The sequence below is a fragment of the Strix uralensis genome, chromosome 2, assembly GCF_047716275.1.
Source record: "Strix uralensis isolate ZFMK-TIS-50842 chromosome 2, bStrUra1, whole genome shotgun sequence".
Taxonomy (NCBI): Eukaryota; Metazoa; Chordata; class Aves; order Strigiformes; family Strigidae; genus Strix; species Strix uralensis.
The window spans coordinates 104,132,401-104,151,308 of NC_133973.1; the positions used below are offsets into that span (position 1 = coordinate 104,132,401).

Here is an 18,908-nt window from a genome sequence, read left to right on the forward strand (position 1 = left end):
GAAAAGAAACCAGAAAATGTCATTGCATTATACCATAATGCCACAAACTGAACCCTTTGTCAGAGACAAATGCTGTGGTCCAACCCAGGTCAAAGATTTATGACAGGATGACTAATGAAATTATGCACTCAAACGAAGAGTTCCAGTTTTGTAGTTGATGCGTGTGTCAAAAGTGTTTTCAAGGAGACGCTGAGAAGGATCTAAATGGCAAAGCAAGTCAACACATGGGTATGCACTCGGTGGCAGAACAAGCCCATTTAAGCTGTTTCCGTTCTTGGTTGTCTCTGTGCTATCCTCAGTGCCACGCTGACACATTTATTATGTTGGTGAACTGGATCAGCAAAAAGGAAGAAAAGCAGGTTGTTTTCTGGTCTTCTCAGTCCAATCTCATTAACTGCCTCATTTCACAAATGTTCATGCTGGCACAGTCCAGAAGCAGTGCAGACGTAGAAGCAGGTAGTTGGGCTGGGGAGCAGAAGGGTATGTTAGAAACAGATAAGTCACTAGAAGTCATTTATGAAATTACTACATTATGAGCTTTAGATTTTTTTTTCGGGGGGGGGGGGGGGGGGGGGGATAGTATCAAGCATGGCAGATCCTTCCCAGCTTGCTGCGAGGGGATCAATGGAAAGGCTTCCCCAGGTTTTGAGAAAAGAAGAGTATACTATGCCTCCTGTTAAGGGTAGGAATACAAAGACTATAAATTACCTACCTGCCTTTGAGAAGGCAATCTGTATTATTATAAATTACATCAGTGTAGTTTATTGGATGTAAATTAAAGACTTGCCTGAACTTAATAAAGCTTTAGTTATAGACGGACATTTTTCAGAGGTAGTATAATAAAGAAAAAAAACCCACTGACACAATCATGCAATGGTGTAGTTTTCATGTACAGAGGAAAAAATTCTAAAGGCCTAGTAAGAAAATGGATGGAAAACGGCCATAAAGGCACAGACTAGTTCTTCAACACCTTTTATAGAACTGGCATTCAATACCTTAGCGAGATGACATACAAGTCAGTCTGAGATAATCTCTCAACAACTTGCTCCAAGCCAGTGATCCTGAAAATATCAAGCTTAAAAGACAGGTGCAGGCAGTGACTCAGGATAGTTCCAGGGACATGACAGTATTTCTGACAAAAAGATTCCCAAGATGCCTATTTTTGATACTGAAAGAGCAGGCAGAAAACACTCCAGGCGCATGACTCCATCCAGACAGTTTTGCCCGATGCTGGCTCCCCTCACCGGGCCTGATCCTGACCCCCACACATGGACTGACATCCCAGCTTGGCCTTGACCCATCCCTGTCCCCACGGACGTGCCCGATGCCCTGGGCTGGGGCCATCCCTGGATTGCCCTGCTCCCTGGCTGGAGGTAGTGGGACAGGCTTTGACTGGCCAGGCCCTGCCCTGAAAAATGTAAAACTGAACAGGACACAAAATACTAGAGCCCAGAAACCGATACTCTATTTCTTCATAACTAATATAAATTTTAAGAAGTGTTGGCTGACCAGCCAAGTTTCCCGTGCTTTTACATAGGCAGTATTTAAATAAATTGTAAATAAAAAAATAAATCACTATTGCAAAGCTCTCGCCATTTTTATTATTGTATAAAAAACCCATCTTTTCTGACAAACAATGGCATGCTGTGGGTTATGTTTCATAGTTTCCTGATGAGGGTAAATCTTGATTTTTTTCAAGGTTTTGGCAGGGAGCCATAGGAACTCATTATTCTGAATAGTCTAAGGGGAATTATGAAACAAAGGGAATAAAAGGCTTGAATTTATTTTTAAAGCATGCTTTCTTGTGTTTACATTGCTTCCAGATCTATTTTGTTTTAGAAATTTTTACTTACTGTAAGTCTTGATACATGAAAAACAACAAAACCCTCTTACAGAATTTTTAGTTATCACTAAAACTGAAAAGTGTTTTGAATGGAGTTTGTAAAAAAGAGCTATGTTGTCAGTTAACCGAAGATGTGTGAACTGTTAAAATGCCTTTACTCAAATGACAATGTTTTTCCAAGCTAGGCTGGTCTCAATGGGCATTGAAATGGCTAACTTGAGTTAAATTTGATTCTATTATTCATTTACTTTCTCCCCATCCCATAGGGACCTGCAGTCCCTGGGAACATGAGAAACCTTTTATTTGTCTCACTTAGCTAACATGGTGACATACTTTAGAACCAGTAATCCTTTGTTTCTTATCTACCTAGTCTGTGCATGGTTTGTGAGCTCTGCTGCGAAGCTTCTTAGTTTTTAGGGTTAATGAAAATGTAGTTTATCTACCTGTTGACAAAATGACTAAGTGAATACACATCCATCCCCTGACTTCTAAAGTGTCTAAAATGATTACACAGCCCAGAAACAGCCTATGATTAAGGACTAAACAGAAATAAAAGCCACAGCTCAAGTGAAAACAGAAGCTAAGCAGAAGCAGCAATTATCCAGAAAAATAATGGAGATCCAGGAGCAAAAATTCTCATATCCTTTTTATAGGGCTCAGGTGGTACCCAGAAGAGAAATGCAACTTATAAGGAGGTCAGGGTCATCTCCCTCTGTTTGTCTGTCTTTCTCTCTTTAAAGTGGGGCAGGTTGGACTTTGAAATCCCCCAGTACTGGAAAAGCTACCAGGCTAGCATCTTCTAATGATTTTTTTTTCTTTTTTCCTTCCCTACCTCCTCCCTCAGTATACAAAGTTTTAAATTCTTGCTGAATTCAGCTTTGGGAGCTCTTTCTTTTCTGTCTTCCAGAAGCTGTTGCAACCACATGCTGCCTTGTCTGTGCCTTGTCTGTTGTTGGGTTAGCATCTGAAAGAGCTGCTGCTGAAATGGAGTCATGTTGGGAAGCTACCAGAGGTTAGATTCCATGCAAAGGGAAAGAAATTCCAAGCCCCAACTGCGCATACACTTAAATATACATCCCCATCGTAACTCACGATGATTTGAAAATCAATTGTGTATTTGCTGTGGTAAATAGCACACCTGATGTACAGCGGAATCTGGCAACATTGAGTTTAAAAAGGAGTGGTAAGGGAGGAAGGGTGTAGGAGTTTTAGACAGGGTTTGACAGTCTTGTCTGCACCTCGTCTGACTAAAACCAGACTCCAGCCTCTAACCCACCTACCCTGCTGAGCCAGCCCGTCAGCTGGAAAGCAACCCTAGCATGAAAGGCCTTCACCGGCAACCAAAGTCCAGGCTGACTAGGCACGAACGGCCCACCGCGCGGGCACGCCCCCTCCCCAAGGCTTTGCAAAAGGCCCCAACTACCGTGCCAGGCACGGAGAGGAGCGCCACGCTCCGCACCGCACCACGCATCTGCCGCGGAGCAGACCCTGACCGCTCGTTACCGTGCCGGCCCGCACCGCTGCTGCGGACGGGACCGAGCAGGAGCGGCTGCAGCGGCTCCGCGGCGGGTGTGCCGCGGGGCGGAGGCGCCCCCACGCAGCCCACGCCCCGCTCTGTGAGGGCGCCCGGGGAGACCCCGCGGGGCGGGGCAAGCCCGGCAGGGACACGCGGGGTGCCCGCTCACGGCCAGGCAGGCGCCACCCGGGCCTTGTCCCCGTGAGGGGAGGGGGCGCGCTGGCCAGCCGCCAGGCCCCGCCGACCCAACCACGGCCAGAAGGGCCCAAGCGGCGCGCGCCACCCCCGCACCGCGCGCGAACCCAGACGAGGGCAGTGCGCAGCGACCCCGCCCCTTCCGGGGCGGCCGCCGCGTGACTCTCCTCCCGGCCTCTGGGGGCGCGCGAGGCCGCGTAGGGCTGGCGGGAAGTGTCGCGAGAGAGGTGGCGCGCGCCGGGGGCGGGGCGGGGCGGGGCGGGCAAGGGCCGCTGCGGTGACGGGGGCAGCGGGACCGCGGCCGGGCGGGTGCGCGCTCCCTCCCTCCCTCCCTCGCTGCGTTGCTTTTGGCGGTGAAATGGCTGCGGGTGCCGGGTGCTGAGGAGTCAGCCAGGTACGGGGTGCCCGCTCTTCCTTCCCCCCCCGCCCCCAACCATCCCCCGCTGCCCTGCGCGGGGGGGGAGATGGTCGCCGCTTCCGTCCCCGCGCGGGGCGGGGGGCAGCGCTGAGGGCGGGCCGCAGCCTCCCGGCCTGTCAGGCGTGGCTGGCTCCCACAGGTGGCCCGCTCCCGGCGGGCGGAGGAGGGGCAGAGCATCCCCCGCCGCCCGTCCCCGTGGGGAGGCGGCGCTGCTGGCAGCACCCCGGCGTGGCCTGGGGCAGCGCACCGCCCCACGGGCCCTGCGGGGCCTCCGCGGCGGCGCGCACACACCTGAGGAAAGGGGCGCGGGTCGGGGCCGGGGCCGCGCTGTGCGGGAGGCCCTTGTACCGCAGCACGGAGGGGGGACAAAAGGCGGGCAGCGCAGCGCTTTGGGCCCGAGACCCGCGGGGCGGAGGGGAGGCCAGCGCTCGCAGCATCCCTTCGTCTTCCCCGGAGAGCCCCTCGGTAGGCGCGGCGGCCTGCGCCGAAGGCCTGCCGGTGGAACGCCTCGGCTGGGGCTGTCGGGGGTCTCGGGTGGCGAGTGACTCGTGCCTCTGTTGTGGTTGATGCACGGAGGCTAAATACGTTCGCGTTGCCTCCTGCGTTGGTTGCCTTGTGGTTGATCCACACGGGTTAAATAAGTTCACCCCGTTCTCAACATTTCGGTGTTTAAAAATGTCTCCTCCCCCTCCCTCCCCACCTTCTCCCAGTTCCTTTCCTCCCTGAAGAGAGTAGGAACGAGTATTGCTCGTTGACTTTCTTGGCTCTTCCGAGGGGCTTTATTGCTACCTGAAAGGAGGTTGCAGAGAGATGAGGATGAGTCTCTATAACGAAATAACAAGTGATAGGACAATGGGTAATGGCCTTAACCTGCACCAGAGGAGATTTAGACTGGATATTAGGAAGTATTTTTTCATAGAACGGGTTGTTAGGTGTTGGAATGGGCTGCCCAGGGAGGTGGTGGAGTCCCCATCCCTGGAGGTGTTTAAGAGTAGGGTCAACATAGTGCTTAGGGATATGGTGTAGTTGGGAATGGTCAGTGTTAGGTTAATGGTTGGACTGAATGATCTTCAAGGTCTTTTCCAACCTAGATGATTCTATGATTATGACTGAAGTACCTTTCTCTGTTTTTCCCCCATATCCAGAGGGGCGGGGAGAGTTATGGACTGTAGATCTGGTATTACAGCCTTCTTATGGAACCCCTGAGATATTACCAGAGTGAGATGGGGAGAAAAAGAAGTTCTGTTGTATCTGGGAAAGATCAGTGGTACTAAAATCAATGGTAACACAATACACTTTATCCCTGTACCACTTAGGAAGAGTCTTACATTGCTTCGTATTTGCAAGGTTATCATACAGTTAGCCTTTAATAATAGATACTGTCAATATAATTAATTTTAGAAATTAAGTGTTTTTAAATAACGTTGGGGCCATTTGTCCAAGGGAATTTCTTAGTCTTCAGGTAAGGTGATTTTTTTGAGGCATGGTAATTGAATGATGCCATCTTGGTTGATGCGTTGTAATTTCTTATCCTTCAGGAATTCTTTAAAACCTGTTGGCAGCTGAAGAAGTATAGTTGTGGAAAGTCTTATTCAGTATGGAAAAATAATAAAATAGATTAGATTATTCCCTCTTTCTGTTGATCATTTTGTATGATACGATCTAAAAAATAACCAAACAAAAAGTCAAAAAGTACCTCCTAAACAAGGTATTCTCTGGTGAAGTTTTCTCTAGGGGGAAATAAGATCACTTGAGAAAATGCTACTGCTTAGAAAATATTACCCCCCACACCTCAATTGTTTAGTTGTGTTATGTACAAAATACAGAACAGAATAAAGTACAGAAACTTAAAGGTTAATTGCGCAAACCATAAAATCTAGACTAATGGATATTTCTGGTACATCGAGTAATATTTTTCTTCCCAGCACATATTTGAGAATCCAGACCCAGGAGTGGGGGAAAGGTGGGAGTGATGATTTTTAGTGATGATCTAGGCAGAGAAAATGAAGTATTGTTTTGAAATTGGTGAAGCTTGGTATTCATGTCATGTTCTGTGTGACAAAAGCACAACGTAAAACAATTGGAACCAAACAAGAAAAAGAAGATCCAGCCTTTCATAACTGTCATTAATGCTGACCAACAATGTGTATTCCACACACATCCCTACCCTCCACCCTGCCTTTTCTTAGTGTGGATGCGGCTGTGGTCAAAACAGCTTGTCATTTTATAAATGGGCTTTTTCAAAACTGCCAACCGAATTAGTGAAAGTGATAAATCGTTAGAAATGAGAAATAGAGAAGGATCGTTTGGACAGTTCTGCCTGCTTGTTTAATTGGTTTTCAATAGCAATTGTTTTGCTAATGTTATAAAAGAGTGCATATTGGTTTTTTTAAGGTATTTTTAAATTTCATATTTGGAATGAATCTTTTAAAACTCAGTATTCGATTAAACCTGGCTTTTGCAAATCATCAGCAAAGTTCTTTTGCTTGCTTCAGGTTGAAAGCGAAAAAAAAAGCACCTTTTCTTTAAAAGAAAGATGTCTTTTTTTTTTTAAACAAAAATACTTTTTTGAAACAATCCTAGATATACTGTTGACATTGTCTAGAATCTTTTGTTGGAAATACAGTTTCATAAGGACATACTATATATATAGTCCAAATTTATTGACTATACAGTTCAAATTCCTCATGTCCTTGTATGCCTTTAACGTAGGTGTGCACGTGTACCCATATGCCCCTATAGCTATTTACTCAGCACATCTGCCCTTTACAGGGAAAAGATAAATTTCCTACTTTCTGTCAGGTAATGATTGTCAATACATGCTGTCTTTTAATAAATTTACACACAGGCTAAATTTATACAAAGGGGTGAAATCCATGGTGGAATTCCTGTTGGATTCCATTAAGTTAATTATTTAATTTTGGTCCTTACATAAATTCAAACAAGACTGGAAAAGCTAACTAAATGCTTATTGCATGGTCTGATGAGAAGGGTGTTCCTCAGCAAATAACTGGAAAAATGGATTTATAGAATCACAGAATAGTTTGGGTTGAAGGGACCTTTAAAGGTCATCTAGTCCAACCCCCCCCTGCAGTGAGCAGGGACATCTTCAACTAGATCAGGTTGATCAGAGCCTCGTCCAACCTGACCTTGAATGTTTCCAGGGATGGGCCACCTACCACCTCTCTGGGCAGTCTGTTCCCAGTGCCTCACCGCCCTCATTGTAAAAAATTTCTTCCTTTATATCTAGTCAAAATCTGCTCTCTTTTAGTTTAAAACCATTACCCCTTGTCCTATCGCTACAGGCCCTGCTAAAATGTTTGTTCCCATCTTTATTACAAACCCCTTTTATATATTGAAAGGGCTTTATAAGGTCTCCCCAGAGTCTTCTCTTCTCCAGGCTGAACAACCCCAACTCTCTCAGCGTGTCCTCACAGGGGAGTTGCTTCAGCTCTCTGATAATTTTGTGGCCCTCCTCTGGACTCACTCCAACAGGTCCATGTCTTTCCTGTGCTGAGGGCCCCAGAGCTGGATACAACACTCCAGGTTGGGGTCTCACAAGAGCAGAGTAGAGGGAGAGAATCACCTCCCTTGACCTGCTGGCCACACTTCTCTGGGCTGCGAGTGCACATTGTTGGCTCATGTCCAGCTTTTTGTCCACCAGTACCCCCAAATCCTTCTCCTCAGGGCTGCTCTCCATCCCTTCATCCCCCAGCCTGTACTGATACCAGGGGTTTTCCCAACCCAGGTGCAGGACCTTGTACTTGGCCTTGTTGAACCTCATGAGGTTCACGTGGGCCCTCTTCTTGATCTTGTCCAGGTCCCTCTGGATGGCATCCTGTCCCTCAGGCGTGTCAACCACACCACTCAGCTTGGTGTCATTGGCAGACTTGCTGAAGGTGCACTCAATCCCACTGTGTAATTGATGAAGATATTAAACTGTACTGGTTCCAGTATGGACCCCTGAGGGACACCACTTGTCACTGATCTTCATCTGGACATTGAGTCGTTGACCACTACACTCTGGATGCGACCATCCAACCAATTCCTCATTGAATGCTTTCAGGTTTTGCTGCATTGTTGGGCAAGTGAGGCCCTTCAGATTTCTCTGAAATGGATGACAGAGAGCTGGTATGGTATTAGTGGTGGGGAGAACCTGTGTAATTCAAGTACTGAAGAACAAAATGCAGACAAGACAAAATGGTTATGGTGTTATGCTGATAAACCAGTACAGTTTCTGTCCAGCATCTTTCAGAGTCTTTGTCCTGTTATTTACAAGTCTGTTGGTTTCATGAGGTAGGTGACCCTTCAGGTGGCTCTGTGTTGATGCTCAGGTCTCCAGAGTCTACTAGCTGATGCGACAGGAAAATACTTAACCTACTGCCTACCAAGGCAGTGTAACTGGTAGACTGCTGTATCTGAGCAAATACTGCAGGACCCAGCATCGTTATCAAGTCATCTACCTGATTTTGCTGTGCTGAGCTTTGTTAAAATTGCTGCAAGAAGCAAATCAGTTCAGAAATGTAGAGCTCAATTGACTTGACCCTGTGTGAGAAACCAGCTTTTCTCATAGGTGGCTGCTCTTAGGACAAGGATGTGTCTAAGAGTTATTTCCCTGTTATGATTAGATGAACAGAGTGGATTAGCCAGTTAAGATAGAGCAGAAGGGACAAGTGAGGTAGGTTTCTTTTTCTTGCTTGACTCTTTTTTTTTTTTTTTTTTTTTTAAAAAACACATGAGTCTTAACAGAAGCATTGTTGTGTTTTTTAATCTTCCATCCACATAAGTTTACTATGATTTGAATTTATTTGTATTTATATATGTACAATCTGTCTAGCATGTACCTAGCTGCTTCAGGTCGTTGTCTTAATTTCCCAAACTTCAGACATCCAGTTCAGAGAGATGCTGTGTTCCAGAGGTTGAAATGTTGCAGTTTATTTACATAAGTGTAACTTTTTTTCTAAGATTCTAGCAAGTTTATCTTTATGAAGGAAAGCAGAAATCAGGGTGGAGTACATGTGAATAATCTCTTGCTATTGTATTCTTGAGGAGGTTTTACTTCTAGAGTGCTGGGGAGGAAGATGAAGAATACAGTTTCTTTATGCCACTACTTATTTTACGATTTCAATTACATATACTCAAGGACAAACCCATATAGAGATTTCTTTCCCATATAAAGGTTAAATATAGGCTTGAGATGAGATAGAGAAAACCAAGCCAGTTAGTTGTGCAAAGGAGACCTGTACTCTGATATCTTGGTGTTTATTTTTTATTCTGCAGTCATTTTTACATGTATTTGCTCCTTACCTGGTTTGTTTTGAATAGTCTAGGAGTTCTTTATCCTGGCTAAATTGTGTGACGATAGGAAAAGATAAAGTATTAAAACTTCCATAGAACTTAAAAGCCCAGCACATGCTTTCTCTCTTTATTAATACCCTATATTTGTTGCCTGTTTTGAGGGATGTAGAGTTGACTGAGACAAACTAGATTATTCTGTTTCTTTTGGTTGCTGCTGATTAAACAGGGAAACTTGAAAAGCTTGTTTGGATTTCATTGCTGCTTTTTTTTTTTTTTTTGTTCTTGTTAGAATTAAGACTTAAGATCAATAAGGGTAGCTGACTGGAGCAGAAACACTTCTGACCTAGTTTGGTGAAGTAAGAGTGCTGATAAATGCATCTTTGGTCTGTTGTGTTTTGCCAGCAGAGACAGGACTGCCCAGAGCAGTGCTAGAGAACAAGATTGCTGATACATGTTAGCCTGAACAGGAGTCACATGTGTTTGTCTGTAGTACTTACAGTTGACAGAAATAAATAGGCCAGTTGTTTGAGTGGGTAAGTACTATGTTTTCCTCTCAAGATTGTTGAAGGGTAGTTCCAGTGTGTTGTATGGTACAGGAATCTGCTGATAAACTTCATTAGAGTATCAGCGAGAGTGAAACAAGATTTAATGTAATGTTCTCCCCCCCTCCAATGCAGCCTTGAAATCTAGTTAAAGAAAAATGTTGGAACTAACTGTAAGGTGTGTGTTTTACATTTCGTGCATTGTTTCAAAAATTGTTAAGGCAGTACTTTTTTAAAGGGAGCTATCAGCATGGATCGTGTGCTCTTTAATCTTTCTCAGTTTTAAAATGCTTTTTAATTGTTTTTTGTTGTTGTTTTTGCTTTGTCTACTTGCATTTTCAAAATGTATACAAACCAAATGGAGAAACAAAATAATCAAATATAAATGTTTTTTGTAGGTATTTTTTGAGCTGACTTCTTTCATCGAATACTAAGATTGGTAAAATCATGGATATGTACGCCAGGGCTCAGGGCAATCGAATGAAACCAAGAATATCTGTGAAAAAGGTAATTGTATTTTAAAAAAAATATTATTTCAGAGCTCTTAGATCTTTATCGCAACAGTCTGATAATGAACCAAGTAAACTGCTGTGTTTGGTTGGGGTGTTGGTGTTTTTTTTTTTTCTCTTTATATGTTTTAAGCAGACATGTTACATGTTTTAAGCAGATTTTGTTGTTTTAAGGGAACAGTGTCTGTGGTATAGGTTCTGTAGAAACTGCTTGAAGGCAAAGGTGAGCATTATTGGACTTCCAGGCAGGTAATTGGTTGTTCCAGGTTCTGATATGGAATGTTAACTGTCATACATTAAGCAGTTTGTAAGTATGGGTGATATTCTTTCACTTTAAGACACACGGTATTGGCTTATAAGAAATCTTCAGCTCAAATAGAGTTCTTTAACTACAACATTCTTAACCTGAACATAAACTGGATTTTAGAGGACTTTTAGTCTGCCCTTTGTTTGTTTTTCTTCTTCAATTTAAAAAACCAAGCCAAACAAACCAACGAAACACCACCCCCCCCCCCCCCCCCCGCCCCCCTATTCCAGAAACATCTTTCTAATAATGACAGTGACTGGTGATTCCTCACTGATTCTAATGGTTGCCTAAAACATTAGCTCTGTGAACTGCTCCATTGCCATTGAGCATGCTGGACTGTGTGGTTCTGGGCACATGAATTTGACCTTCCTTGAGTGTCTTGCAGAATTCTGCATTTTCATACAGCCATACTCCAATGTTTTGATCTGTGGCTACTTCCTCTTGATGTTTCCCTGTGGGGTGGCTACTTACATTGTAGTGTGGAACCTTCTTTCTCGCAGAGACAGGAGGTAGGGTGGTCAGAATTGCACTATGTTTCATCTTCTGTTGATTCACAGCTTGCAGTCTGATTCGCGTTCTCTTCGTAATACTTTGTAATACTTAACAGGAATCGTTGCCGTAGTAGCTCTTTAGAAGTCAGTGCATGGTTGTAGTATGCACATTTAAAGGCTAAGTTTCCATTTTTACAAAATGACTTTTAAATATTCAGTCCATTTAAATCTTGCAGCACATGAAGTCAGAAAGAGCTGCTTTGGTACTTAAGAGGAGAGTAAACATGACTCTCCATGACTTGATTTCTGTGCAGATGGTGCCATCTTAGAGGTTTGTGGGTTGTCTGAAATGTTAGAGAGCAGTCGTATAAAATAGTTCATGAGACCAATTAGTACAGAATTTCCTCTAGTGTACTGTGAAGGATCCATAGATAGTGACTTCTTGATTTGCTGTCCACAAAGGAGGCAATGCAAACTTTTAATTGCTCATTTGAGCTAGAGTCATGACAAGGATTTTCATTGTTCAGGTCCGTTTTCCACTGCACACATTTGAGGATATTTGTGTTTTGCCCCTGCACACATTTGAGGATGTTTGTGTTTTTCCCCTATCATGACTTGGTAAGTCTTGCAACTGAAATTGGATTTCTTGAGAGACATGTGGATTTCAAATTTCTGTGAGGAAGGAGTACAAAGGCCGAGCAAGTAGAGCTTTATAGACTGCTTGTGTTTTGGTTTTTTTTGTCCGTGTGTTGATGTATATTGGAAGTAGTTGTACTATTTATAAAAACAAATGACATCCTTTTGTTAACATCCTCTTGTCCTTACCTAAACTGAGTGCATAGTCTTGGGAACTTGCTGGTTTTCAGTTTTTAATGTAGTTGTAGACTGTAGACTACAACTGGGGTTGTGAGATGTAGACTGGGGTTGTGAGAGAACTTGCTTTCATTGTCTGTTGGATAGGAGGATTTCCCTGAAATTGAATCCAGTCCTTTGCTGTCACAAACACAGTTTTGATAAGAATATGAAAAAGTTACTCAATATAGTCGCACAATTAATGAGGGGACATAAAAAAAAAACCCCACTGCTGTTTATATCTTTGAACCACACTGCTGTAATAGCTAAGAATCTTAGGAGTTCCAGGCTGAAGCTATTCACAGCAAATTTATACCTTTTTTGTTCATAGTTGTCATTATTCTTCAGCTTAAATATTTTTTTTTCTCTCGCTGATGTTCACCCTTGTGATGTTTTTACAGTTGATCTGTCCTCTGTTAGCCTTGGTTTTTGGAAACTGTGTAAACTAAGGTTTTAGTCTGCTTTTGTATGAAAGCCTCAGCATTCCAGCGATTATCCTTCATAGTCCTACTTTCTGTGCTTGTTGTGAGTTAATCTTTTTACACGTGGATGATACTGTATGTACAGTTACGCAGGATGTCCTTCTCAGTGACTCTGATTTCAGTTCTTTCACTAAAGGATGCATACTAGGATCATGTTTGCTATTTTCAGTGCTGTATCATATTGACCATTCATTGCTATACTGTGATCAAGAAGTCAGCTCAGGTCTTTTATTTTCCAGCTGGTGAATTCGCAATTCTATTTTAAAGCTTGCTTTTATTTTTTAAGGGTATAACTTTGTACTTCCTACAGTTGTGTTTTAAAATACTCTCACGTTGAGCAAGTTCTTCCTGTATGATTTGCTATTCTTCCTCTTAGCTGATGACATCTGCTTATTTTGAATTATCATCTCCATATTTACTTTTTTTTCCCCCCTCATTAAATTTATTAATGATGATAATGCTTGACTTGAATCTAAAGATAAATGTTGAGGAAGTTGGTTACTGGGTTACTGACCTACATGTACTATATCCTCAAAAAAAACCCTTTGACATCTCCATTTGGGCAAATTCTTCTTTTCCAGAAACAGCTCTTTTAGTAAACTCTGTCTTTCTGGTTTTGTTAACTCTTCATGTGTTTCAGTATAAATAATCTATGGAAGTCCAGATAGATGAGATCTTTTCTCAATGTATGTATTGTGCCTGTTAATTTCCATATCTCTATTCTTTCCATGTTCTGAACTTTTTAATGCTCATTAATAGGATCATAAAAACATGCATTACTTCCTTCCTCCTCCTTTTTAAATATGAATATTTTCTCTTCAGTTACGCAGTGCCACCATGAGTGTACTACCAGATCTACATGTAGTCTTGAATGCTGGTTCTTCCATACCCGAGGGAGATTTTTCCAATTCTTGCATCTTTCTTCTTTTCCCACTTCAACTTAGTATTCTCCAAAATCTTTCCTTCACCTCAGTAGTTCTAATGGCATACTCTTGTTCTAGTTACCCATCCTGCCTTTCAGGGATAGGGAAAAATAGTTGCTTATAAATAAGGTATATGTAATAGTTTGTAGCCCCAGAAAACCTAACTACTAGAGAATAATGATGAGCCCTTCTCAAACTGGATCACTGTTGGTCTGCAGAATATTAGCAGGTCACATTGTATGACTTTTTTAATTACTATTTTGAGTGCTGTGACTTAGTAAGTTACTGTAGAAGCTGAAAATGCAACATTTCAACATGCTTGCTTGACTTCACAAATGGCTTTTGTATGAGATAGGTGGAAGAATTAGTGGGGAAGAGTCTTTGAGCAATATTGGCATTGCAGCCACCTGGGAATTTGGAAGATCCAGAGAATCAAAGGGAAAGATGCTGTCAGCATACTTTGGAAAGTACAAAAATATATAATTGAAGTGTTGGAGGTAAATTGCAACAAAACGTGGGGACAAAGTTATAGATGAAAGTGGAAATCAGATGAACATTTCATTAATTTATTTCAAATGACCTAATAACTGGCCGAAATGCATTTTAAAATAGTTCAGCTGTTACTTTTCCATAAAAATGACTGTTTTGACTGCTTTAATGTCACTTGGCCTTGGCTATCAGAGCATTAGTCTGAGCCTTGTTTGCTAACATTCTGAAATATATTTTGGTGTTTCAAGGTAATTTCCTGAAGGAAAGTTTCCATTTTGCTTTTCTCTATTCATTCTAGAAATACTTTCCTAATTTTGTATTGCCATGAGCACAAGCATGGTGACACTGACCATGCTATAATAATTTGGCTTCCCATGTAGTAGTACTTGATGCCATTTTTTCGGGGCGGGGGGGGGTGGGGGGTGGGGGGTGGGGGTGTGTATGTGTGTGTGTGTGTGTGTTGCTAACATGCAAGATCACTTTTTACCATAAAGGGATTGTTTTTGCTGTGGGAGTATCAGAAATGCAAAACATGCTCTGACTAAATTTGGCTATCTAGCACTTCTACTATTGTTTAAGAAGCTATGCAAATTCAAAATAACTTGTCATAAATTGGACACACTGATTTCTCACTTCGTTTTTAACAGGGCAGTTGTGTAGAGAACAAATAACCGGATTAACAATTTATAACCATGTAATGATCTTATTTTTCTTTTTAACTCACTTCCTAGAGAAGATGACAATTTAAAAAAAAAAAAAAATTGCTAACTTCCTAAAACAAATGAGAGGGTGTTGTATTTTTTACGAGCTGAGTGAACCAGTTTTTGTTGTTGTTCTGTCGTCTTATTTGCCTCCAGATACCAGGGATGATAATTCTTTTGTTCTGCTGCTCTTCCTTACACTGGGAGGAAGTCTTAGATTCTTAATCCTTTTTTAGCCATCTGTGGGTGATTGCATGTCACCAGAAGTGTAAATATAAGAAATGTTACAAGAAGTATTTACATGGGATTAAGTTACAGTTATTTCGCATTCTTCAAGGAATGGGAAAGGAGAATATGTGTGGATTTTCTTGGGTTTCATTTTGTTTGTTTGTTTGTTTTCTTCCTCTCTGACTTTTGAAGCTGCCTCCATTACTTTTCTTGGCTAAATTTGCTTTTTGTCCTTTTTAAGGAAAAGTTGTTGGAAAAGTTCCATATACAGGCTTTGATGCAAGGAATACATGGGGCTTGGAGTTCTTCTTGGATTCATCTGTTTCTTTTTTCCAAGTCTGCATGTTCTCACTCTTAATGCAGAATGGTCAACTTCTTTTGGAATAAAAATATTGCTTGAAGAAAACAACTTAGCTGTTTTCAGTTCCATGTCCTGAAGTAAATTTAAACTTAAAACCTGGTGATTTATATACAAAGTAATTTGAAATAGTACTTAAAGTAGGGAAACCTATGGGGGTAGGGGATAGCTGGATGGACCCTGTATCCAAGACTGGAAATGTTTTTCTTTTTTTCATTGTTTTTCAGAGTTTTGGTGAAGGTGTACTGCACTCTATGAAGTCACTGCTACACAGCAGAAAAAAACTATGCAGTGTATCAGCAGAGGAATGTCTAAATCGGGAAGAACAAGATAATTTTATTGAGGTTTGGCATAACCTGATCATTTATATATATTATGTGGCTATGATAGAAAATGATTTAGCTTGAAGCAGCATGGAAAGTTGCAGGGTAGTAAATGTGAACAATACTGCAAATTACTGGTCATAAAATCTGTACTTCCTGTTGTCATCCTTGAATTCAGTCACTGTAGTCTTGAAAAGAGCAGTGACATTTCAAGATGGCATTTCTCTGCTTTGTAGGTTTTGTGAAACTAAAAACCCAAAATGTGTAGATAGATGATTTTGTAAGAATTGTATAACTGGGTGTACTGCATTTGTGAGCACTCCTGTGATCCAGGTTGTATGGATGGTATCCTAACAAAGTAGTAGAACATTTTGACCCAGGTCTGAAGATAAAAGTTACAGTGATTGGTCTTGTTTGCCCTGTGCTCAGCACTAAAACCTGAAGTCTCAGCATTGCAGATCTAGACTTCTTTTACATTAATATAGATGGGCCCAAAACTGGATGAGAGGAGGAGACCTGGACAGAATGCAGGACTGTCTAGGTAAATCTCAAGCTGTGAGAAGGAATAACTAGAGCTGTTTGAGTTACAAGACAGCAGCTTCTCCAAAGGGAAGAGAAAAAAGTAAGAAGCAGTGTGTACCATGTATCTCGTATTAAGGGTTTTAGAAGACTACTAAGGAGTAGTTGACAGGCCTGACAAGGAGCTTAGAGAAAGAGAGGATGATGTGAACTAGCCAGATGGAGTAGCTGAGAGATAGGGAGAAATGAAGCAAAAAAGACTCAGGAGGTGGTTAGGGAAGACTCATAACTGGATAAATAGTAGCAGCAGAAAGGGAAGAGGCAAATTGTGTGACCAGCAGAGATGAGTTAGAATTGTCTGGATAATACCAGGGATTTTGGGACTGGATGGGTGGTGAGATTGTGACTGTATGAAAGGTTTGGGGAGCAGGCAAGAAACGGAATTTGTGAAAGATGCAGAGCTGTGACAAATCAGAGGTGAGGAAGAAGAGCTAAGTAGTGGAAGAGTGGCAGAACCTTGTTTCTGTTTGTTCAGTCAGACCATGCTCTAGAATATACAAAACCCCTCAGACATTGCCTGCACACACACCCCCTTTTTTTTTTTTCTTGTAGCAAATAGCTGGCAACGTGTTTTATATGCCTGTAATGATGGTCCCTATGGAGCAAGATAGCTGATTATATTTAGTTACCTTATTAGCTCAAGCAATTAAGAGCCCTCTGGTTGAAATGTAAGAGGGTCAATATCCTGCCACAGAACAGGGTTTTTTTTTCTTATGAAAATATAGGAAAAGACACCTATATGCAGAATAACATTAAAAGAACACTATTAGGACTGCAAAGATAATTACTCAGACTTATGAAAAACAGAATTCCTGTTTTCCTGTACAATTTTAATTCATTTCCTCTGTACCCATGGGTTACAATAACCTTCAAATACAGTGTCTCATACACTATTTTTAGCTTAAAGAAAAGGCTTGTGTTACTGGTTATTGGCCTTTCTATCTCCCTGGCCTACTCCCCAACAACTTTTGAACTGATGTACTAACTTTAGACATGTTCAAGGTATTAAAAAGTGATTATTTTTCTGTAAAAACTGGAGGTTGGGCACAATAAAGAAATCTGAATTAGTGTTGTTATTGAGGCAAAAATAGGCAGACTGGGCTGTGATGTAGTCTCTTTGACAGCAGCCTGCTGGCCTGTCAGTGTACATATGGACTGGTTGGCCTTCATTTGTGTGAAACATTCTGCCCTATCTTTGTGCAATGAGTTATCCCATGGGAGAAGGAAGGGTTGGAATCATTATCTTGAGGAAGAGGAAAGGGCATGTAAGAAGACAAAAGAGCAAACACCCATAAAAAAAACCCAAAACAAACTACAAAAAAAACCCCAAGAGCAACAAACCCGAAAGCCTTCCAAAATGTTCTTCAGAGGACTATTTTTTTTTCCAAGTTCTTTAAATTGTTTTCTATTTTGCCTCTTCTGTGGAGGAATTCAGTTCATATTGTAGGTACTGTACAGATAAAAAAGTGTAGAAGTTGAAAGGTGTCTTGGAGATATTGTGCAGATAAAAGATGTAAGAGCTGAAGGAAAGATGTAGCAGTTGAAGGGTACATTGCTCAAACAGGATTGTTTCATAGTTAACACAGTGAATATGGTGCTGGAGACCTGTAATTTGTCTGGAGCTATTTGGAAAGCTACTATGAACCATTCTTTCATTTATGATGTTGTCATAACTGAAATAAGGGTAAGTGGATGTAAACAGGAAGTTATTTTCTGGGGGCACAATATCTTCCCAGCATGAGACCTCCTGAAGTAAACAAGTCAGAATTTTTCATATTTTGATATGGTTTCAGTTTAAAAGAAAGTTTGGGGGTTTTTTTGGTCACACATTGAAATAACATATTCAAAACTCAAATACAGTTTGAAACAGAGTTGTTCTTCGGCCGTTTCTGTTCTAGCTCTGTCCCTTTCAGAGATTCTGTGTATGCACAAGGAGGTAGCTGAACCAGTTAATAATAAATGATTATAAACATAGCACTGTTCTTTGCTGTTTTTAAACTTGAGAACCAAATGACTACCTCAGAGTAACAGGGAGTAGCTGCTACAAATTTAGTATGAGCTGTGGCTTGAATACATAAAATTCAATCTATTGCATAGTGCTCTGAAATAATTGAATCCAAGCCATATCAAACTTAAGCCCAAACATCAGTGGAAATATTTAATCTTTATGCTTTATTCTATACAAAATGGAAGCAAAATTCATTATCTTACAACCCTTTTCGATTTAGGATTTTTTTTTGAGCATGCAGATACCCTATTGATTTGTCCTTAGGAAAATACTAAATGAGAACTGAGGAAATCTGATGTTTCAAACAAAGTAGCAGATGTAAAATAGATCATGATCTGACACTGAAGAATGAAGGTAAGACAAAATACTGACTGTCTTCTCTCATGGGTGATTTCAACCACCCCGATATCTTTCGGAGGGACAACACAGCAGGGCATAAGCAATCCAGGAGGTTCCTGAAATGCGTGGATGATAACTTCCTTCTCCAAGTGATAGAGGAGCCAACAAGGAGAAGTACTATGATGGACCTTGTTCTCACCAACAAGGAGGGGCTGGTGGGGAATGTGAAGCTCAAGGGCAGCCTTGGCTGCAGTGACCAGGAAATGGTGGAGTTCAATACCCTTAGGACAGTGAGGAGGGCGCACAGCAAGCTCACTACCCTGGGCTTCAGGAGAGCAGACTTTGGCCTCTTCAGGGATCTGCTTGGCAGAGTAGCATGGGATAAAGCCCTGGAGGGAAGAGGGGCCCAAGAAAGCTGGTTAATATTCAAGGATCATCTCTTCCAAGCTGAGGAGCGATGCATCCCAACAAAGAGGAAGTCAGACAAAAATGACAGGAGGCCTGCAT

The 18,908-nt window shown here is 41.9% G+C and overlaps 1 protein-coding gene across 16 annotated transcripts in view; it reads left to right on the plus strand.

The window, feature by feature from the left end:
- The first annotated feature begins 3,828 nt into the window (after window positions 1-3,828).
- The window catches only part of AKAP11 (A-kinase anchoring protein 11), a 45,385-nt gene continuing 30,305 nt past the window's right edge, over window positions 3,829-18,908 (plus strand). For 7 of the 16 annotated variants that reach the window (XM_074859585.1, XM_074859595.1, XM_074859601.1 and 4 more), the window contains exons 1-4: window positions 3,829-3,948; window positions 7,793-8,268; window positions 10,211-10,319; window positions 15,380-15,496. In XM_074859585.1, coding sequence (XP_074715686.1) covers window positions 10,260-10,319; window positions 15,380-15,496 — 177 coding nt within the window. In that variant the 5' untranslated portion in view covers window positions 3,829-3,948; window positions 7,793-8,268; window positions 10,211-10,259. The other 9 variants (XM_074859587.1, XM_074859588.1, XM_074859589.1 and 6 more) reach the window with 9 other exon arrangements.